General features: G+C 46.3%; 1 protein-coding gene across 1 annotated transcript; it reads right to left on the bottom strand.

Annotated features, from left to right (window-relative positions):
- Positions 1 to 1400: 1400 nt before the first annotated feature.
- Positions 1401 to 20585, bottom strand: CD40LG (CD40 ligand). Its single transcript, XM_067471648.1, has 5 exons — positions 20289 to 20585; positions 16799 to 16945; positions 7276 to 7309; positions 5284 to 5340; positions 1401 to 2054 (listed from the first exon to the last, which is right to left on the bottom strand). The coding sequence occupies exons 1-5, from the start codon at positions 20583 to 20585 to the stop codon at positions 1684 to 1686; spliced, it is 906 nt and encodes a 301-aa protein (XP_067327749.1). The 3' UTR covers positions 1401 to 1683.
- Positions 20586 to 23820: the final 3235 nt, after the last annotated feature.

Raw genomic sequence — 23820 nt, 5'->3', positions numbered from 1 at the left:
CTCCTTGTGCAATATCCAGAGCCAGTATAGGCCAATGTGGGGAATCCTGCTGACTCAAAGGTCATATGTATGTGTGTGTGTGTGTATATACACACACACACACATTTGACTCTGGAGTCAACAGGATTTCTCACATTGGCCTAGACTGGCTCTGGATATTGCACAAAGAGGTATTATATCTTCCTTTGTCAATTCCCTCCCCCCCCCCCCCAAAAAGAGCATACACTTCTGTTACACATGCACCACATATTCTGATGTGTCATACCTCCAAATAGAAGTTGCATTTCGATATGTATTATGGGATATAAGCAACAGGGGAAGCAAACTGAAGAGTTGTTTTGCTAAGCCTACTCTGGCTATGGATATTGTGCAAGGAGGTATTACATTTTCCTTTGCAATATCCACAAACAAAAAAAAATGTTTCTATGGGTCACCAATATAATATAGCTCTGAAATGAATGTTTTGTTTCGATTTGTATTATGGGATCTAAGCAACATGGGGAACAGGCTCAAAATTTGTTGTGTCAGGTCTGCACTGGCTATGGATATTGCGCAAGGAGGTATTACATTTTCCTTTGCAATATCCACAAACAAAAATAATGTTTCCATGGGTCACCAACATAATTCTGGTAAGTTATAGCTCTGAAATGAATGTTTTGTTTCGATTTGTATTATGGGGTCTAAGCAACATGGGGAGCAGGCTCAAAATTTGTTGTGTCAGGTCTGCACTGGCTATGGATATTGCACAAGGAGGTATTAAATCTTCCTTCACAATATTGGGGGGGAAAGAACATATGGCAGTGCTATGCATACATAGGTCGCCAACACCTCTGAAATATAAGATGCATTCTGATTTGTATTATGGGATATAAGCTATGGGGGAAGAAGAACTATGGCACTATCTACACTTCCATATAATTCTCATGAGCTGGCCATTGCCCGTAATAAAGTGAACTTGCCACTTGAAACTGTGTTATATGGTCAGTGTAGAGCAGTGGTTCCCGACCTTCTTTTGACCAGGGACCACTTGACCAGGGACCACTCTCCAACATTAGTACCAGAAGGGTTGCAAATCAGATGGGTGGGTGGATGGGTGAGTGGGTGAGTGGATGGATGGGTGAGTGGATGGATGGGTGAGTGGATGGATGGATGGGTGGGTGGGTGGGTGGGTAGGTAGGTGGATGGATGGATGGATGGGTGGGTGGGTGGGTGGATGGATGGATAGGTAGGTGGATGGATAGGTAGGTGGATGGATGGATGGATGGATGGATGGGTGGGTGGGTGGGTGGGTGGATGGATGGACAGGTAGGTGGATGGATAGGTAGGTGGATGGGTGGATGGATGGATGAGTGGGTGGGTAGGTGGGTGGATGGATGGATGGAAGGATGGGTAGATAGATAGATAGATAATGGGATATAAACAACAGGGACAGCAATCCTAAGACTTGTTATGCCCGCACACAAGCTCTTAGGGAGAGAGCATGTTAACCCTCACACAATGTTACGCAACTAGCAACTATCACAACACATTTGGAGTAGTATGGTGTTGCAGCATTACATTTCAGCTCCCAGGATTAACATGAATAAATAAAATAAACTATACAATGAAGAAGAAGGGAGGAAGTTATAAATATTATTTGGGGTAGGGGACATGGCTTTGCTCAGCAAAGCGAGGCCACTCCTCCTAGGAGAGTTCGAACATGCCAAAGTACGTGTTTTCATGGTTGTAGTTCACTCTAGAAGAGTCCGTCACATTCACGAAGATGGCGTGTCCCGGCTGGAGTTCGACGGCTCTCCCAAGGTGAATGGACTGCAAGCCGCAAATGTCGTTCGTTCCGCCTTGAGTCCCCACGCCTTTCAGTAGGAGCTTATCACGTTCAGACGGCAAGTGAAGGTACAGGTTGACACTGAACGGCACATGGGGCACCGGGTTGGCGCAAAAGGCCACCTGGGAGTAGATATAGTATCGCCCTCCTCGGATTACGGTAAATTTTCCATCTTGGTAAGAAAATGCGTCATCCGTTGGGGCGTAGATGGTCTTCTTCCATTGCAAAACTATGGGAAAGAATAAGTAGAGGTTGTATTCCGCATCTATATATATAAGAACCTTAAGGTCGTAATTAGGCGGTCAAAAACGGCTAAACCACCGGACGAAATCTCACCACATTTGCCCTGCTAATACCTCTTCCCCCAAGGTATGACCAACAACCCTCAAAACACCAATACGCAACAACACAAATGCACAATACCCAAAAAACATGGAGCATGTGCAGAGGCCTCGGGAGGAAAACAATGAGGAAGGACTCCATTTCCCAGCTTCCCCCGCGCCCAAATCTCCCTCTGCATGCGCACTGCCATCTGCCTGCCTCCCTCTACACGAGCCCAGCCTGAGAAAGCCCACCAGACTGATGTAAGCACTCACACTCGGGGAGGGCATGGGAGCTGCGGGGGGCCGCTGAGGGCAAGTAAAATGACAAGAAACGGGAGGGAGAGAAAGAGGAAAAGAAGGAGGGAAGGAGAGAAAGAAGGAAAGAAAGAAAGCAGGGTAGAGAAGGAAGAAAGGGGAGAGGAGGCAAAGAAGGAGAGAAGGAAAGGAAGGAAGGAAGATAGAGAAGGAAGGAAAGAGAAGAGGAGGGAAAGAAAGAAAGAAAGAAAGGGAGAGAAGAAAGGAGGGAGAGAAAGAGGGAAAGAAGGAGGGAAGGAAAGAAAGAAAGTAGGGTAGAGAAGGAAGGAAGGGGAGAGGAGGGAAAAAGGAGAGAAGGAAAGAAAGAAAGGAAGATAGAGAAGGAAGGAAAGAGAGGAGGGAAAGAAGGAGCGATGGAAAGAAAGAAAGATAGAGAAGAAAGGAGGGAGAGAAAGAGGGAAAGAAGGGGGAAGGAAAGAAAAAAGCAGGGTAGAGAAGGAAGGAAGGAAGGGGAGAGGAGGGAAAGAAGGAGAGAAGGAAAGGAAGGAAGGAAGATAGAGAAGGAAGGAAAGAGAGGAGGAGGGAAAGAAGGAGAGAAGGAAAGAAAGAAAGAAAGGTAGAGAAGGAAGGAAAGAGAGAAGGAAATAAAAAGTGAAAGAAGGAAGGAAGGAGAGAAGGAACGAAAGTGAGAACGAAGGAAGGAAAGAGACAAGGAAGGATGAAACCAAACAGCAAAGGAAGCGAGAAAAGAAACAGGTAGAGAAGGAAGAAAGAAGAAGAGAAAGAAAAAGAGGGAAAGAAGGAAGGAGGGAGGGAAGGAAGGAGAGAGAAAAAGAAGGAGGAGAAAGAGGGAGGGAAGGTTTGCCACAGCAACGCGTGGCGGGTACAGCTAGTAATCTATATAAATAAAAATGTAATGTTCGTTTGTGATATTAACAGAACTCAAAAACCACTGGGGGAATTGACACCAAATTTGGACACAACACAGCATTCAGAGCAATCTATGTCCTGCACTCAAAAAAAATCCTCCCAAAAAACAGTAAGACCTTAAATTAATTGCGTTCAAACCCATTCTTTTCCCTTCACCCCCGCTGCGCCAGCACAGCCAGCGCAAGAGGTACCAACGGCATGCCCAACCGGCAAACAGGCGAGAAGGTGCCCCACAGCCATGGCAGAGAAAAGGGGCAGCGCTGGGTGAACAAGGCCTGCCTCCAAAGCGCCTCCGAGGATCCTTCCTTCCAGCGCCCAGGCAAGAGGTAAAGAAGGGAAGCAGCAGAGAAGAAAGGAGAGAGAGAAAGAGGGAGGGAAAGAAAGCAGGAAAGAGAGAAGGAGAGATGGAAGCGAAGAGCAAGGGAAGGAAAGGGAGAGAAGGAAGAAAGGAGAGAAAGAAGGAAAATAAAAGAAAAGGGGGGAGGGAGGGAGGGAGGGAGGAAAGAGAGAAGGAAAGGAAAAAAAGGAAGGAACGAAGGAAAGAGGGAGAGAAGGAAGGAAGGAAGGCGAGATTTCAACTGATATGCTGTGTCCAGGTTGGTTCATCAGGTCCTCTGCTATGGCTGACTTCTCTGGTTGAAGTAGTCTGCAGTGCCCAAACACGAATCAAGGAACACGAAAGGCATTGCAGACTAACTCAACCAGAGAAGTCAGCCATAGCAGAGCACCTGATGAACCAACCTGGACACAGCATATTATTGGAGAACACAGAAATGCTGGACCACTCTTACAACCACCATGTCAGGCTACACAGAGAAGCTATTGAAATCCACAAACATGTGGACAATTTCAACAGAAAGGAGGAGACCTTGAAAATGAACAAAAACTGGCTGCCAGTATTAAAAATTCTTCCTGAATGTTTGCTCTTTGCACTATTATTAATTATTATTATTATTATTATTAAACTTTATTTGTACCCCGCTAGCATCTCCCGAAGGATTCGATGCGGCCGAGGCCTCAACAACACAACATAACAGTACAATCTAAGCAAATCAAACAATTAAAAACAGAATAAAGCAAAATAAACAACAGGCACAATATACTAAAACACAATAGAACTGGGCCGGGCCAAAAGTGGGTACAAGGATTAAAAGTGCTGATGTGACAGGAGGTGTATATAGGGCTTCCAGGGCAAGTGCGATGTGCAACAATCATTGGTTCTGATAAAGTGCTTATGGGACTTGGTAGTGGAGATTTCCTAATCTGGGAAGGCGCATCGGAAAAGCCAGGTCTTCAAGTTCTTTCTGAAGACAGCCAATGAAGGGGCCTGTCTAAGGTCTTTGGGGAGGGTGTTCCAGAGTTGGGGGGCCACCACGGAAAAGGCCCTGTCCCGCATCCCCACCAAGTGCACTTGCGACGCCGGTGGGATCACGAGCAGGGCCTCTCCAGATGACCGAAGTGAACGCGTGGGTTCGTAGATGGAGATGCGGTCACACAGGTAGGCTGGTCCCAAACCGTTCAGGGCTTTGTAGGTAAGCACCTGCACCTTAAATTGGGCTCGGAATATAAATGGCAGCCAGTGGAGTTCCTTGAACAGGAGGGTTGACCTCTCTCTGTAGGGAGCACCAGTTAGCATCCTGGCTGCTGATCGTTGGACCAGTTGGAGCTTCCGAGCCGTCTTCAAGGGCAGCCCCACGTAGAGCGCATTGCAGTAATCCAATCTGGAGGTGACCAAGTCATGGACCACTCCGGCCAGATCCGCCTTTGCGAGGTACGGTCGCAGTTGGCGCACGAGTCTCAGTTATGCGAAAGCCCTCCCAGACACCGCCGACGCCTGAGCCTCTAGCCAAGCTCAGCACTAAGTGCTGAGCTTGGTTTTGACAGGATTGAAAGATAGAAAAGAGGAACATTTTGATCCTTTTTCGGTTTGTATTCACCCTTGATGCTCACCTTTGTTGCTGTCCTTCCAACCTGCCAGGTGAATGGTTGCGGATGGCCTCTTGTCACCTGAAATGATATATTTTTTAGAAAGCGTTCATTTTCCTGTGTTCATTTCTTCACCAAACTCTCATAGACACATCTAGAAATCAACTTAAATGATGTCAAACTGCATCAATCCTATCAGCTTACATGCACCCTGAGTCCTATGTGTCATTTGGGAGTTGTAGTTGCTGGGATTTATAATTCACCTACAATCAAACAGCATTCTGAACTCCACCAATGATGGAATTGAACCAAACTTGACATACTGAACTTCAATGACCAACAGAAAACACTGGAAGGGTTTGGTGGGCATTGACCTTAAGTTTTGGAGTTGTAGCTCACTTGCATCCTGAGTGCACTCTGGACTCAAACAATAATGGATCTGGACCAAACTTGGCACAAATACTCAATATGCCAAAATGTGAACACTGATGGAGTTTGGGGAAAATAGACCTTGAGTTGTGCTTGCTGGGATTTATAGTTCATCTACAATCAAAGATCCCCTTTCTGATGGTCTTTGGTGACCCCTCTGAAAGCCCTCTTGCAACCCCCCAGGGATCCCAACCCATAGGTTGAGAAACACTGTGGTAGGTGAACTATAAACCCCAGCAAATGCAACTCCCAAAGATCAAGGTCTATTTTCCCGCAACTCCACCAGTGTTCACATTTGGGCATGTTGAGTTTTCATGCCAAGTTGGGTCCAGATCCATCATTGTTCAAGTCCACAGTGCTCTCTGGATGTAGGTGAACTACAACTCCCAAACTCAAGGTCAATGCCCACCAAACCCTTCCGGTTTGGCGGGCAAATAATTTTATGGCTGGGGGTCACCATAACATGATAAAAGGATGATAAAAACATCAAATCATCCGGGCGTCCCATGGACAACGTCCTTGCATATGAGCAATTCTCTCACACCAGAAGCGACATGCAGTTTTTCAAGTCGCTCCTGACATGACAAAAAACAAAACAAAACATAACATGAGGAACTGTATGAAGGGGGTGCAGCATTAGAAAGGTTTACACTCACTGGATAATGCCATTCCAAATGGCATTATATGGCAATATAAATCCAACCATAGTGACCCAATTAACTTCAGGATTCCCCCCCACCTAGGCAATGAATATTCAGAGGTGTTGTAGGTTTTTTCGGGCTGTATGGCCATGGTCTAGAGGCATTCTCTCCTGACGTTTCGCCTGCATCTATGGCAAGCATCCTCAGAGGTAGTGAGGTCTGTTGGAACTAGGAAAAGGGGTTTATATATCTGTGGAATTATCAGGGTGGGACAAAGGACTCTTGTCTGCTGGAGCTAGGTGTGAATGTTACAACTGACCACCTTGATTAGCATACAATGGGCTGACTGGGCCTGGAGCAAACTTTTGTGGAGAGGTAATTAGATGTCCCTGGTTGATTCCTCTCTGTTGTTGTGCTGTTGCAATTTTAGAGTTTTTTAATACTGGTAGCCAGATTTTGTCATTTTTATGGTTTCCTCCTTTCTGTTGAAATTGTCCACATGCTTGTGGATTTCAATGGCTTCTCTGTGTAGTCTGACATGGTGGTTGTGAGAGTGGTCCAGCATTTCTATGTTCTCAAAAAAAATGCTGTGTCCAGGAAACAAACAAGGACATCTAATCACCTCTCAAGAAAAGTTTGCTCCAGGCACACTCAGTCCATTGTATGCTAATCAAGGTGGTCAGTTGAAACATTCATACCTAGCTCCAGCAGACAAGAGTCCTTTGTCTCACCCTGGTCATTCCACAGATATATAAACCCTTTTGCCTTGTTCCAACAGACCTCATAGATGCAGGCGAAACGTCAGGAGAGAATGCCTCTAGACCATGGCCATACAGCCATACAGCAACCCAGTGATTCCGGCCATGAAAGCCTTCGACAATACATTCAGAGGTGTTTTTGCCAGTTCCTTCCTCTGAAACTTTCCAAAATAAAGGCAACCGCTTACCTTTTTGCATGGCAAGAGCACTTTCTTGGGGAACCTAGACAAATTCATTTTGGGAAAGAGAGAGAGAGAACAATATATATTATTAAATACAGAATAACATCAGCTCAATATATAAGGTAAAGGTAAAGGTTTTTCCCTGGCAGTGAGTCTAGTTGTGTCCGACTCTGGAGGTTGGTGCCAAAGAGCTGGCGTTGTCCGTAAACACCTCCAAGGTCATATGACCAGCATGACTGCATAGAGTGCTGTTATCTTCCCGCCAATGTGGAACCTATTGATCTACTCATATTTGCATGTTTTCGAACTGCTAGGTTGGCAGAAGCTGGGGCTGACTGCGGGAGCTCACCCCACTCCCCGGATTTGAACCGCCAACCTTTCAGTCAGCAAATCCAACAGCTCAACAGTGTAACTCACTTGCCTAAACCCGCTTGCCTAGACTGGCAATTTCATTGCACGTGTGCATATGATTAGATACAATCTGGAAACGCTCTTTGGCAGAGAAGGCTGCGGACCTTGCAAAACTACATCTCCCAGGCTTAGCATTGAGCCATGGCTATTAAAGTGGCATCAACCCGCATTCGTTCTTCAGTGACAATGCGCCCCTTTGTCATCGAGGGCATCCCAGGCCCCTGCCTTCAAGCTGGTGTGACCAGCAGCAGAGAGGCTGCGGACCATGCAAAACTACAACTCCCAGGCTTAGCATTGAGCCATGGCTATTAAAGTGGCATCAACCCGCATTCATTCTTCAGTGTCAATGTGCCCCTTTGTCACCGAGGGCATCCCAGGCCCCTGCCTTCAAGCTGGTGTGACCAGCAGCAGAGAGGCTGCGGACCATGCAAAACTACAACTCCCAGGCTTAGCATTGAGCCATGGCTATTAAAGTGGCATCAACCCGCATTCATTCTTCAGTGTCAATGTGCCCCTTTGTCACCGAGGGCATCCCAGGCCCCTGCCTTCAAGCTGGTGTGACCAGCAGCAGAGAGGCTGCGGACCATGCAAAACTACAACTCCCAGGCTTAGCATTGAGCCATGGCTATTAAAGTGGCATCAACCCGCATTCATTCTTCAGTGTCAATGCGCCCCTTTGTCACCGAGGGCATCCCAGGCCCCTGCCTTCAAGCAGCAGGGAGTTCCACAGTTCCTGGATGCAAAGATTGGGCCAAGCTGATGAAATGTGCCCCAACAGCAAGTTCAACCGAGGACTCTGCACAGCCGTAGGCTCTTTCCTTTCACTTCCCTACCCAGCCCCAACTTTGTAACAAATTCCCAAATAGAGATTAATGAAATTGCAACTTTTAACCCTCTAGCTTGATACTTTGTGTCTCTTCTTGCCTGAAACTATCCCAGTGCATGAAACGAACCTTTTCCAGGCTGCGGGAGACTGCAGGCCTGCCCGGAATGCCTTTCTGGAGTTCCGGGGAGGCCAAATCTGTGCTCCCCCAAACCGCGGATACGGAAACCCCCAGGGATCCCTGTATCCGCGAGATGGCGGATCGCCTCCATTTTGATGCCATATTTTTCCTAGCTTAATTCTAACACTATCTGCTATCTCGCTTTTTGTATTTCGGGCATCTACACCCGGGGAATAATGATTTAAGTTTTAAGAATATATTTTACAAGAAGCAGCTGATTGTCAAAAAGCCAGCTCCGTTGCTCTGCGCTTCGCCATTCCATCGCCTCTGCCAAGCCCCTGACCTTGAGACTCGGTGCGGCTACCCCATGAGACTTTCAGGAAAGAGCCTGGCCTTGGGGTCCCAGTGCTTGGAAGGAGTTGTAGTTTCCCAAGGACCAAGGACCAGATCAAACCAGGCACTGCAGGAATCCATTCTTTGGCTCAGTGGAAAATCATCAAGCACCCTTTTGTGACTGTTGGACTTTCTTCAAATTATTTTTGACTCTAATGATTGCTACATTGGGTTGTTGTAGGTTTTTCCGGGCTATATGGCCATATTCTGGAGGCAATTTTTCTCCTGACATTTTGCCTGCATCTATGGCAAGCATCCTCAGAGGTAGTGAGGTCTGTTGGAAGTAGAAAAAATGGGTTTATATATCTGTGGAATGACCAGGGTGAGACAAAGGACTTTTGTTTGCTGGGACTAGGTGTGAATGTTTCAGCTGATCACCTTGATTTGCATTCAATGGCTTGGAAGTGCCTGGGGGGAATCCTTTGTTGAGAGTGATTTCATGTGCCTGTTTGTTTCCCCTCTGTTGTTTTGCTGCTGTAATTTTTGAGTTTTTTAATACCGGTAGCCAGATTTTGTTCATTTTCATGGTTTCTTCCTTTCTGTTGAAATTTCTACATTGCTACATTGCATCCTTTTGAGCTGAATCGCTAATAAAAACACCTCGGTGCCGCTTCTTTAACTTTGGTGAGATTTATTTTGAATATTTTAATTCAATAAAATTGCTGAAATCAGGCTTCTCTAGCTCGCTGAAGTAGCGATCCCTCTTTGGTGGGGTCTCAAGGTCCTCCTCCTGGGGACGACCCTCCTAAAATTCCTATCGACTTCACCTTCTCATCGGCTCTGAGTGCTATTTTGCTAGAAAGGTTCTCTACAGAAGAAGTGATTGCTTTGCAAAGAAATCAAAAAGAAAGTCCCACTTCCCTGCTGGGTTTTGCATCATGAAAACGCTGGGACCTGAAAGTCTACATTTAGCAACCCAACTACAAGAATGACTTGTTGTGTGTGAGTCAAAGTAGGGTGTGAAAACGCAAAGGGCAAGTGGCAAGTGTCGCCTTTCTGGTTTCCTCCTTCATTCCCAATTCGAACCCCTTTTCTTGAGTTGCAAGCTTTTAATGCCTGGTAAGCATAAACGGTTGCAAACGGCATCTCACCCGTCACCATTCATTTCATGTGGGGAAGTGCACGCTCCTTTGAGTTCAAGGAGACTTCTGCAAAGGATGCAAATGCAGAGGTGCATCCGCACTGCACCATTGGAGCAAATTTGCACCACTTCCAGGCCTTCATCTATGGAAATGGAGCCCCTGGTGGCGCAATGGGTTAAACCCTTGTGACAGCAGGACTGGAGACCAACAGGTTGGAGGTTCGAATCCGGGAAGAACGTGGATGAGCTCCCTCTGTCAGCTCCACCTCCCCATATGGGGACATGAGATAAGCCTCCCACAAAGGATGGCAAAACATCAAAACATTTGGAGGTCCCCTGGGGTATGTCCTTGCAGACGGCCAATGCCCTCAGACCAGAAGCAACTTGCGGTTTCTCAAGTCGCTCCTAACATGAGGGGGGAAAAAATCCTATGGATGAACTCTCAATTAACCAGCACCCATGGGGATTGCTAAGGCATGATCCACGCCTTAGTCACTTCCAGACTGGATTACTGCAATGCGCTCTACGTGGGGCTGCCCTTGAAAATGGCTCGGAAACTCCAATTGGTCCAAGGGGCAGCAGCCAGGATGTTAACTGGGGCCCACTACAGAGAGAGGTCAACCTTCCTGTTTAAGGAGCTCCACTGGCTGCCGTTTATATTCCAAGCCCAATTTAAGGTGCAGGTGCTTACCTACAAAGCCCTGAACGGTTTGGGACCACCCTACCTGCATGACCGTATCGTTGTCTACGAACCCACACGCTCACTCCGGTCATCTGGAGAGACCCTGCTCGTGATCCCACCCGCGTCACAAGCGCGCTTGGTGGGGACACGAGACAGGGCCTTCTCTGTGGTGGCCCCCCGCCTCTGGAATGCCCTCCCGAAAGATCTCAGACAAGCCCCTACATTGGCAGTCTTCAGGAAGAATATGAAAACCTGGCTGTTCCAATGTGCCTTTTCAGACTAGGAACCCCAGTACCAAATCCCAGAAGCACTTTAGTTAGAACCAAGATCACCGCACACCGCACTTATACTATAATCCCATATCCCTCCGACACATCAGCACTTTTAATCCTGTACCCCTACTCTGGCCGGCTCAGTTTTAATAATGTCTTGTTGTACTGCTTTTGTTATTGTTTTTGCTTAACTGTTTTATTTGCTAGGCACTGTATTGTTTGTATTGTTGTATTGTGTGGGCCTCGGCCCGTTGTAAGCCGCATCGAATCCCTTGGGAGATGCTAGCGGGGTACAAATAAAGTTATAATAATAATATAATAATGTTGGTTGCTTGAGCTTTGGTATTACAAATAGGCCTAATTAATACTATAATGCATCATAAACTTTGTATTGATATTAATATTGAAACCAAATGAAGACCAGTAAAGACAAACCTAACTTCACGTCACATTTCTGCTAAAAAGGGATTTTATTTTTATTTAAATAATTATTTCTGTTCTGTCATGCGCTGGGCCTGTAAAGAATTGTCTTTAGAACAGGGCGTGCAACCTTTGCCCAGTGGGAAGCCAGGGGGCCCAAAGAGAAGTTCTCAGAGGTTTTCCACCACAAATAGTCTTTAGATGGCTTGTGAAGTATAACAAAGTCTCTTGTCTTCAGTAAAGTTAAACAAATGATTCCAGGCTTTTATGCAACTGGTAGCTTTCTAATCTTGCCCACGAAGGACAGGCAACTGTCTTCAATAACTTCTTCTTTAAAGGAAAACCCCCTTTTTAACTTCTCCCAGGCTGACTGTAATCTAACCCTTACTGATGTGGCCTCCGCAACCAGGTCGAACTGCGTCTCGAACGCCGAGTGGACCTACCAGCAAGGCAGTAGACTCTCCAGCTGGAGTTCTTTGGTCTTTAGGGCTGTTTTCATTGAAATCTTTGGAGACTCTTAAGACTATTCTCCCCTGGAAAGTCCTCAAAGCTTTGGGGAGGCTTCCCTGGAGTTCTCTGGTTTGCTCTTAAGACTGTTTCCCCCCGGAAAGTCTTAAGGGTTGAAGCTTTTGTACAGGGGAAGCTTGCACACATCCTGTACATTAGTTTTCCTTGCTGAGACTAACTAAAAAATGGCTCCCTTCCCTTCCCAATTGCCCTGAGCAAGGGGAGGGACCAAAACTTAACAAAGATGGACAGGTGACTTGCCCTATGACTGCAACCAAAGAAGCCACCTATCTGCAGAGTCCCTGAAACCCAGGACTGCAACCAAACATTTAATACAAAGCAAATAAAGTTAGAGCTGTACCAGAACAATTTCACTCTCTTTTTTGAGAGTTCACTGTATATTGTAGTTTTTACATTGCATTGTTTTAATGTTGTCAACTATTTTAGGTCTCAATAAAGAGAGAAAAACAGGGTATATGGGGCCAAGGTTGACACAATGTGTTAAACCAGCGTTTCTCAACCAGGGGGTCAAGACCCCTGGGAGGGGGGTTTTGAGGGAGTGCCAGAGGGGTCGCCAAAGACCATCTGAAAACACAGTATTTTCTGTTGGTGATGTGGCTTCTGTGTGGGAAGTTTGGCCCAATTCTATCATTGTTGGGGTTCAGAATGCTCTTTGATTGTAGGTGAACTATAAATCCCAGCAACTACAACTCCCAAATGTCAATGCCTATATTCCCCAAACTCCACCAGTGTTCACATTTGGGCATATTGAGTATTCGTGCCAAATTTGGTCCAGATCCATCATTTTTTGTGGCCACAGTGCTCTCTGGATGTAAGTGAACTAAAACTCCAAAAATCAAGGTCAACGCCCACCAAACCCTTCCAGTATTTTCAGTTGGTCATGGGAGTTCTGTGTGCCAAGTTTGGTTCAATTCCATCATTGGTGGAGTTCAGAATGCTCTTTGATTGGAGGTGAACTATAAATCCTGGCAACTACAACTCTCAAATAACAAAATCAATCCCCCTCCAACCCCACCAGTATTCAAATTTGGTCTTATTGGGTATTTGTGCCCTATTTGGTTCAGTGAATGAAAATACATTCTGCATAGCAGATATTTACATTACAATTCATAACAGTTATGAATTACAGTTATGAAGTCGCAACGAAAATAATTTTATGATTGGCGGGATCACCACAACATGAGGAACTGTATTAAGGGGTCGCGGCATTAGGAAGGTTGAGAAACACTGGGTTAAACCCTTGTGCTGCTGAACTGCTGACCTTAAGGTTGGCAGTTTGAATCTGCGGGAAATGGTGAGCTCCCACTGTTAGTCCTAGCTCCTGCCAACCTAGTAGTTCAAAAACATACAAATGTGAGTAGATCAATAGGTACTGCTTTGGCTACGAAAGGCAAACAGGACGCTCCATGCACTCATGCCGGCCACACAACCAGGTGTCTATGGACAATCAGAATCTCTTCAGCTTGGAAACTGAGAACCGAAAATGAGAGCACCACCTCCAGAAGCCGGAAATGAAAGGAGAAGCCTCTGCTTTTGTCTGTGTATTTGTGTCTCACTGTATTGTCATTATAACAAGGCATTGAATATGTGCTGGTACAGCTGTACCAGGAGCTCCAACTTCTTTCCCTTTCTATTGAGTGTTTGCATGTATTCCAAAGTTCCATGCATTTTGCAATGAGGTGGCTTCCCTTGGTTTGCAATCATAGGGCCAATGACCCATCAATTATCATTATGTTCTTTAGTTCCGCCCCTTTTTCTGGGTTAAGGAGGGAAAAAGGGGACCTCTAGTTCAAGCCTTTCGTACAGGACGTGAATCAGTTCCACCTGTAGAAAGCTTCGTCTTTTATAGCTTTGCTGGGAGATCCAGTCCCACAGCGCTACAGAGAACTACAGCATAGCCTTTGTTGGGGAATGTAGTTCCACAACTCTACAGCCAGCCTTTGCTGGGAATTGAAAGCCTTCTTTCCTCTTGGAAATCTACTAAAGGACTCTGTTTGGTAAGGGCCACTCGCAGCAGCCATAACGCAAATTGGGACCGGGTGTAGGGGCCCACGTCAACAGAGCTTAAGTCAGATTGCCCAGGGAGGGGTCAAGGATTTCCCTTGTAGGAGGAAGAAACAGTTTATGAAGAAAGCTGCCTGTCCCTTGTGGACAAGATTTAAGGAAGCCATCAGTTGATTCAAAGCCTTGACGTATTTGTTTGATTTATTGAAAATTTAAGCAACAATAAAAAAACTTTTGTCGAAGGCTTTCATGGCCGGAATCACTGGGTTGTTGTAGGTTTTTCCAGACTATATGGCTATGTTCTAGAGGCATTTTCTCCTGACGTTTCTCCTGCATCTATGGCAAGCATCCTCAGAGGTAGTGAGGTCTGTTGGAAGTAGGAAAATCTATATATATAAAAATGCTCTGTGCATAATGAGTTCCTTAAAATCAAAAGAACCAATGAACAAAATCACACCAAACTCGGCAACAAAACATCTCACAACACAAGGAGTGACCATCAGTCAAAAAATTATGATTTTGTCATTTGGGAGTTGTAGTTGCTGGGATGTATAGTTCACCTACAATCAAAGGGCATTCTGAACTCCATCAATGATGGAATTGAACCAAACTTAGCACACAGAACTCCCATGACCAGCAGAAAATCCTGGAAGGGTTTGATGGGCATTGACCTTGAGTTTGGGAGTTGTAGTTCACCTACATCCAGAGAGCACTCTGGACTCAAATGATGGAGCTGGACCAAACTTGGCTCAAGCACTCAATACGCCCAAATATGAACACAGATGGAGTTTGGGGAAAATAGACCTTGACATTTGGGAGTTGTAGTCACTGGGATTCATAGTTCACCCACAATCAAAGAGCATTCTGAACCCACGAACAACAGATTCAGGGCAAACTTCCCACACAGAACCCCCACGACCAACAGAAAATACTTAAGGCCAACCAGTCCAACTCCCTTCATCAGGGCAAATCCTGCTGACAAAGAGCCATCCAGCCATAGATATAGATAGATAGATAGATAGATAGATAGATAGATAGATAGATAGATATGATTCACACACACAGAGATATAGTATCATAGATTTGAAAGGGACCCTTAAAGAAGGACACTGATATGTTGCATGTTCCAGGGTGGGCAAACTGGACGCTCTCCACATTAACACTGACAAAGAAACAGCAAGAAATACTGTTTACCCACAAGCATCACATATATTAGAAACCAACAATTCCTCATTACTTTATTTCCCAGATCAACAGACTGGGCCACAACAACGTGTGGCAGGGGACAGCCAGTGGGTTTATATATCTGTGGAATGACAAGGGTGGGACAAAGGACTTTTATCTGCTGGAGCTAGATGTGAATGTTTCAAATGCAGCGCCCAAACACGAATCAAGGAACATGAAAGGCACTGCACACTACTTCAACCAGAGAAGTCAGCCATAGCAGAGCACCTGATGAACCAACCCGGACACAGCATATTATTTGAGAACACAGAAATGCTGGACCACTCTCACAACCACCATGTCAGACTACACAGAGAAGCCATTGAAATCCACAAGCATGTGGACAATTTCAACAGAAAGGAAGAAACCATGAAAATGAACAAAATCTGGCTACCAGTATTAAAAAAAAACCTCTAAAATTACAACAGCACAACAACAGAGAGGAAACAATCAGGCACATCAAATCACTCTCAACAAAAGATTCCCCCCAGGCACTTCCAAGCCATTAAATGCTAGTCAAGGTGGCCAGTTGAAACATTCATGCCTAGCTCCAGCAGACAAAAGTCCTTTGTCCCACCCTGATCATTCCACAGATCTATAAACTCTTTTTCCTAGTTCCAACAGACCTCACTACCTCTGAGGATGCTTGCCATAGATGCAGGTGAAATGTCAGGAGAAAATGCCTCTAGAACATGGGCATATAGCCCGAAAAAACCTACAACCCAATTAAAACTTTGTTGAACTTTCTATGTCTTTAAAAGAATTTTGTGTGGGGAAATCCGAAAGGCCTCTCAGCCAAGGCACCCTCGGCATCTTGTTGGGTATTCAGAAAACACGTCCTGTCTACAGACTCTTTCACAGGCCCAGCGCATGACAGAACAGAATATTTGCCTGTGTCTGTGTATTTTAAAGTGTTATAACTAAATACAATGATGATGATGATGATTCCATTCCACTTTTGTAGCTCTGCTCCCTTTAATTCTGGGATTTGCAGTTGTGTGAGATGCTTGGAATTTCTGTGCCCCGAGGAGTGAAGTGGAGCTTTCGAGCAGAGAATCTCCACAATCCCCATTTTCTCCACAAACAGGCATGTAGCCGGGGGGGGGGGGGGGGGGGGGGGGCGCTCGGGGGGCTTCAGCCCCCCCCCCCCCCCCAAATTCTCATGGTGGTTCGCGAAAAGGCCTTACTGGTGCATTATTTAAACTGTTATGTTTATTAATATCATGATTTGATCACCATTCTCAATATATCCCATATGCATGGGGGTATTGGGGTAATGATACAAAAGGTTTGCTAGGCTAGACCCTCTTTCACTCAGACTCAGCCCCCCCCGAAACTCAGCCCCCCCCAAAACCCCCCCTGAAATTTTTTTAGCCCCCCCCCCCCCCCGAAACGAAATCCTGGCTACGGGCCTGTCCACAAACTACAAATTCCGTTGGCTGGAGCCACAGTAGTACAAATAGTATGAACATGTCATCATGGAATAGTTGCATTGAGTCTCTTCCTCTCGGAAATACATCCTGGAGGGCTCCCTTTCTGCTCATAAGCCTTCATAAGGCTGTGTCCTTACCTTGCTTGCTAGATCCTGCAGATCCTGGAAGCTTTTCAAAACCTTTGCACAATCCAGGAGGGTTGCTCCACCATCTTGCGGTTTCCGGCACTTCTGCAATCTTCGGAGAAACAGAACATCTTCTCCTAAACTCATTTCCTCTCCTACCTGAGGAAAGAGACAGTTCAGCCTGAGACATCTATAGATGAGCAAGTCGTCCATCTACACTGCAGAACGAATACAGTTTGATTCCACTCAAATTTCCAAACCTATGGGATCCTGGGAGGCGTAATAATAATACTCGCGAGGTGCTTTACGCTCGAGTAGGCCGCGCGGAGCAGCTGCCCTTGGCTGGCTCATGCTGCCCATCGGGCCTGACGGATAGCATGAGCCAGCCAAGGTAGGGGCACTAGGCGGGGGGCACTCCTCCTCCGCGGGCTGGATAAATGCTCTTGGCGGGCCGGAAGTGGCCCGCAGACCGTAGTTTGAGGACCCCTGTCCTAGAAGGTCAAAATTGTGCAGTTGACCTCCAGATTCACAAATTTTGCATCCAGGGATTCAACCATCCATGACTTGAAAATATCCCAAAATGCTAACCTTGACTGTGCCCTTTTATACAAGGGACACAATGTTGCTATATCATGGAACTTAACCATCTATAGATATAGATACGTTATGGAAACAAATCCAGCGGAGAACAAGGGCTCACTTTATCTTCCCCAAGAAGCAAAGGGCATTAGAATCAGAGCATCAAAGAGTGGGAAGAGACCTCATGGGCCATCCAGTCCAACCCCATTCTGCCAAGAAGCAGGAATATTGCATTCAAATCACCCCTGACAGATGGCCATCCAGCCTCTGTTTAAAAGCTTCCAAAGAAGGAGCCTCCACCACACTCCGGGGCAGAGAGTTCCACTGCTGAACGGCTCTCACAGTCAGGAAGTTCTTCCTCATGTTCAGATGGAATCTCCTCTCTTGTAGTTTGAAGCCATTGTTCCGCGTCCTAGTCTCCAAGGAAGCAGAAAACAAGCTTGCTCCCTCCTCCCTGTGGCTTCCTCTCACATATTTATACATGGCTATCATATCTCCTCTCAGCCTTCTCTTTTTCAGGCTAAAAATGCCCAGTTCCTTAAGCTGGTCCTCATAGGGCTTGTTCTCCAGACCCTTGATCATTTTAGTCGCCCTCCTTGATCATTTTAGTCGCATTGTCTCAAACTGAGTCAGACCCTTGGCCCATCTATCTCTGAAGCTTCAGCTCCACCAACCTCTAGGAAAGAATAGTTCCCAAAACTCTGGAAAGTTCCCTGATGGTCTGCCATCCATTGGTTAACATCCAAAATTGGGCAAAGTTGGCGTGTTTAGGATGACATCGCGTCATGGAAGATGCTGTTCCATTAGCAATTTCAGCTTCCGTATCTAGAACGGCCTTGGCTGAGGCAGCCAAACCCAGTGAGTTGGCACTCAAACATGAGCTAGGGAATAGCTAGGGGAAAGACCCAGAGCTTTCAATATTTCACAGATGGAAAAACAGACAAAGCAAGATCAGAAAGTGGCCAAGTTAGGGAAGGTTATTAAGAAAGAAGAACACAAGATCAAGAGAATCTAAGTGGTGAGTAGAACCTCCAAAGGTCTCCATCCAACTTCAGATGGTAAGCCGAAGATGGCGTCCAACCCATGCAAATGTGGTTCCTTTTGGATCCTCTCCTGACCAAGCAACCAATGACACCCAAATGTTTGAAGAGTTTAGGTTCTCTAAAGATCTTTATCTGAGCTTGGATGGTTAACTAAAAATGATCAGAATTTAGTTCCTTTTGGATCCTGTCCTGATAGAACAACCAACGCAATCGAAACATTTTAAGCTCTGGCCGCTCTAAATGAGTTCAAGTCCCCAGGGCCAGATCAACTACACCCAAGAGTATTGAAGGAACTAGCGGAAGTCATTTCGGAACCATCTTTGAGAGTTCTTGGAGAACAGGAGAAGTTCCAGCAGATTGGAGGAGGGCCAATGTGGTCCCAATCTTCAAGAAGGGAAAAAAGGATGACCCAAACAATTACTGTCCGGTCAGCCTCACATCGACACCAGGCAAGATTCTGGGAAATATTGTTAAGGAAGTGGTCTGCAAACACTTAGAAACAAATGCGGTCATCGCTAATAATCAACATGGATTTATCAAAAACAAGTCATGCCAGACTAATCTGATCTCTTTTTTCAATAGAGTTACAAGATGGGTAGATGCGGGGAATGCCGTGGATGGAGCGTACCTGGATTTCAGTAAGGCTTTCGACAAGGTCCCCCATGACCTTCTGGCAAGGAAACTAGTCCAATGTGGGCAAGGCAAAACTATGGTGAGGTGGATCTGTAATTGGTTAAGTGGACGAACCCAGAGGATGATTCTCCCCAAGGCTTCCTCTTCGTCCTGGAAAGAAGTGACGAGCGGAGTGCCATCAGCAGGGTTCCGTCCTGGTCCCGGTCCTCTTCAACATCTTTATTAATGACTTAGATGAAGGGTTAGAAGGCAGGATCATCAAGTTTGCAGACGACACCAAATTGGGAGGGAGAGCCAATACTCCAGAGGACAGGAGCAGGATTCAAAATGATCTTGACAGATTAGAGAGATGATTGGCCAAAACTAACAAAATGAAGTTCAACAGTCACAAATGCAAGATACTCCACTTTGGCAGGAAAAACGAAATGCAAAGAAACAGAATGGGGGACAATGCCTGGCTTGAGAGCAGTACTTGTGAAAAAGATCTTGGCGTCTTCGTGGACAACAAGTTAAACATGAGCCAACAATGTGATGTGGCGGCAAAGAAAAAAGCAATGGGATTTTGGCCTGCATCAATAGGAGCCTAGTGTCTAGATCTAGGGAAGTAATGCTACCCCTCTATTCCGCTTTGGTTAGACCACATCTGGAATATTGTGTCAAATTCTGGGCACCACAGTTCAAGAGAGATATTGACAAGCTGGAATGTGTCCAGAGGAGGGCGACTAAAATGATCAAGGGTCTGGAGAACAAGCCCTATGAGGAGCGGCTTAAGGAGCTGGGCATGTTTAGCCTGAAGAAGGCTGAGAGGAGACATGATAGCCATGTATAAATATGTGAGAGGAAGTCACAGGGAGGAGGGAGCAAGCTTGTTTTCTGCTTCCCTGGAGACTAGGACGCAATGGAACAATGACTTCAAACTACAAGAAAGGAGATTCCATCTGAACATGAGGAAGAACTTCCTGACTGTGAGAGCTGTTCAGCAGTGGAACTCTCTGCCCCGAAGTGTGGTGGAAGCTTTTAAACAGAGGCTGGATGGCCATCTGTCAGGGGTGCTTTGAATGCAATATTCCTGCTTCTTGGCAGGATGGACCATGAGGTCTCTTCCAACTCTTTGAATCTATGATTCTAGGACCTCTAAAGATCTCCTTTTGTCCTTGGATGGTAAGCCAAAGATGGCGCCCACCCATGAAAATGTGGTTACTCTCGGAGCCTGTCCTGGCAACTCCATCTGCTGAGTTCAGCCTTACCTTGTCCAACTTCATGTGCAGATACAAGCCAAACATGGCGGTCCCGACCAGCTGCGCGATCACAAATGCGGTGATGAGGCCCAGGAAGGCCTTCATGGTGACGGTTGAGCCGGAGGACCTGGGGCTAGGAGGGGAGTACGCGTCTCCAGCTTCCATACGTCTGGTGCCTTCCAAAGCCTTGGCTGTGTGAGGAACATCAAGGCTGCCTTGGTTCTTAGGCACTGCGCAAGGCAATGAGAAAGGTAGCACATCATTGTGCCTGCCCACAACTTCCTGGGGAACAATCGCATCTTCCATTGTGGGGAGATGTGTTCACAGTCTTCTCCCACAACAACAGCAAAAACAAATAGCTATTTCAACTCGGTATTTGAGGCTCACGTCAATTGCGACCCGAAAAAAAGTGTGTGTGCTGCTCTTTCATTAGTTCATCCTATCTTCTCTACTACCATTCTTTCCTCTACTTAGTCTCTTTTCCCATGATCTCCATCTGTGATCATAAGAAAAGAGAGTAAGATCAGATGGAGACCGCTGCTAAGAGAAGGTTGATGCAACCTGACCCATCTAAAACACAGACATGTGCTTTTCATCTCAAGAACAGACAAGCATCCCAAGCTCTGAGGATTACCTGGGAAGGAATCCCACTGGAGCATTGCAGTGCAATGGGAGTCACTCTGGACCGTGCTCTGACCTACAAGAAGCACTGCCTGAACATCAAGCAAAAAGTGGGCGCTAGAAACAATATCACATGAAAGCTGAATGGCACAACCTGGGGATCACAACCAGACACACTGAAGACATCTGCCCTTGCGCTATGCTACTCTGCTGCTAGGTATGCATGCCCAGTGTGGAACACATCTCACCACGCTAAAACAGTGGATGTGGCTCTTAATGAGACATGCTGCATTATCACAGGGTGTCTGCGCACAACACTACTGGAGAAATTACACTGCTTAGCCGATATTGCACCACCTGAAATCCGCCAGGAAGTAGCAGCCAATAGTGAAAGGACCAAGGCAGTGACATCTCCAGCTCATCCCCTGTTTGGGTATCAGCCAGCACGTCACAACTTAAATCTAAAAATAGTTTTCTAAGATCTACAGAGACACTTGCTGGAACACCCCAGCAAGCGAGAGTCCAAAAGTGGCAGGCTCAAACCCAGAATCTTAATCAATGACTGTGTCCCAAATTTGGTTTAGTGAATGAAAATACATCCTGAATATCAGATATTTACATTGCAATTCACAACAGTAGCAAACTTACAGTTATGAAGTAGCAATGAAAATAATGTTATGGTTGGGAGTCATCACAACATGAGGAACTATACTAAGGGGTCGCGGCATTAGAAAGGTTGAGAACCACTGATCTAGAGACACTCGCTGGAACACCTCAGCAAGTGAGAGTCCAAAAGTGGCAGGCTCAAACCCAGAATCTCAATCAATGGCTGATACCAAATGAGAGACTCCCCCCTGGGCACACAGAAAACTGGGCGACTTGGAAGGCGCTGAACAGACTGCGCTCTGGCACCACGAGATGCAGAGCCAACCTTCAGAAATGGGGCTACAAAGTGGAATCCACGACATGCGAGTGCGGAGAAGAGCAAACTATAGAGCACTTGCTACAATGCACCCTGAGCCCTGCCACATGCACATTGGAGGACCTCCTTGCGGCAACACCAGAGGCATTCCAGGTGGCCTGATACTGGTCAAAGGACATGTAATCAATTACCAAGCTTGCAAATTTTGTGTTTTGTCTGTTTGTTTGTTTTGTTCTGTTAGAAATGTAATACAATTGACTGGTTGCCCTGACACGACAAATAAATACCTGACTGTAAGAATGAAGTTGGCGGCAGAAGCACCCATAGACTTTAGCACACTAACCCACTATGTGTATAAAATTGGGAACATTCAATATCACACGCTGTTTCCTTAGCACAGCCCCCGGTGGCGCAGTGGATTAAAGCACTGAGCTGCTGAGCTTGTTGATCGAAAGGTTGCAGGTTCGATTCCGGGGAGGGGTGTGAGCTTCCGCTGTCAGCCCCAGCTTCTGCCAACCTAGCAGTTCGAAAACATGCAAATGTGAGTAGATCAATAGGTACTGCTCCGGCGGGAAGGTAACGGCGCTCCATGCAGTCATGCCGACCACATGACCTTGGAGGTGTCTACGGACAACGCCGACTCTTTGGCTTAGAAATGGAGATGAGCACCACACCCCAGAGTCAGACATGACTGGACTTAATGTCAGGGGACTACCTTTACCTTTTTTTCCCTTAGCATAGTGGTTCTCAACCTTCCTAATGCTGTGACTCCTTAATACAGTCCCCCATGTCATGGTGACCCCCAACTGTAAAATTATTTTCATTGCTATATACCGCCCTTCTCAGCCCAGAGGCGATGCAGAGCAGTAATTTTGCTAATATAAATATCTGATATGCAGGACGTATTTTCATTCATTGGACCAAACTTGGCACAAAACCCCGATATGCCCAAATTTGAATACTGGTGGGGTTGCGGGGATTGATTTTGTCATTTGGGAGTTGTAGTTGCTGGGATTTATAGTTAATGTACATTCAAAGAGCATTTGGAACTCCACCAATGATGGAATTGAACCAAACTTGGCACACAGAACTCCCATGACCAACAGTGAGCTAACAGCTGGGAGGAGGCTCAGTCCCCCCCCCCCGAGCGCCTGGGCCAATCACAGGGCTTCTGCAGTGCGCCAGAGCCAATCAGGAGGCTTCTGCCGCCTAGGTGCTCCAGCGAATCAGGAGGGAGGGAGGCGGGACAAGGGAATACAATGCATTCTTGAGTGGATTATGGTATCAGGAAATGTCGAGGGGCTTGGCGAGTCCTAAAATGGCCTACAAGCAAAGCTAGACTATTGTGTTGTGATTGACACATTGATTTTGACAATATCACTTAATCCGGGTTTTCCTCTTATGATAAGGCAGGGGTACAATGGGGGAGACTAGAGGTGAATGTCTTCAATGGGATGGGCTTGAATGGAAACAGGTCAGGAGGGAGGAACTTTCCAAAGGCTCTCCCTTATCCTATTGTAAAATTCTGCCAAGCAATCATCTCCCTGATGGCCAAATCCTCTGAAGTCAGGGAGATGTTTCTTTGTTATGGTCCATGCAAGGAATGTTCTTAGATAAGAGTTTCTACAATCGCTAAATGCTTTCTTTCCCAGGGCAAAGCGACTTCCTTACACATTTTTCTCAAAGAGATGGGAATGGGGCAAAAGGGTCAGGAAAAGGTCAGATACATGAGGGGAAATATAGAAATACAGAAATCATACTAAAAGTCATATCCATGCAAATCCTGCAAATCTCTTGGGAAGACAAGTGGACAAACAGCGTGCTGGAAGAAGCAAAGACCACCAGCATTGAAGCGATGGTCCTCCGCCATCAACTCTGCTGGGAAGACAGGTGGACAAACACCAGCATGTTGGAAGAAGCAAAGACCACCAGCATTGAAGCAATGGTCCGCTGGACCGGCCATGTTGTCCGGATGCCCGACCACCGTCTCCCGAAGCA

The sequence above is a fragment of the Anolis sagrei genome, chromosome 10 (assembly GCF_037176765.1).
Source record: "Anolis sagrei isolate rAnoSag1 chromosome 10, rAnoSag1.mat, whole genome shotgun sequence".
NCBI classification, from domain to species: Eukaryota; Metazoa; Chordata; class Lepidosauria; order Squamata; family Dactyloidae; genus Anolis; species Anolis sagrei.
The sequence above is the reverse complement of the archived record's forward strand: the minus strand, read 5'-3'. Positions and strand labels throughout refer to the sequence as shown.

Bases quoted from the DNA above. Each gene is read 5' to 3' on its own strand.
- CD40LG (XM_067471648.1), bottom strand. From the start codon at position 20,585: ATGGAAGATGCGATTGTTCCCCAGGAAGTTGTGGGCAGGCACAATGAT. The intron at 7,310-16,798 runs GTAAGGACACAG...GAATTTGTCTAG, and splicing joins TGCAGGATCTAGCAAGCAAG to GTTCCCCAAGAAAGTGCTCT. The intron at 5,341-7,275 runs GTAAGCGGTTGC...ATATCATTTCAG, and splicing joins TGCTCTTGCCATGCAAAAAG to GTGACAAGAGGCCATCCGCA.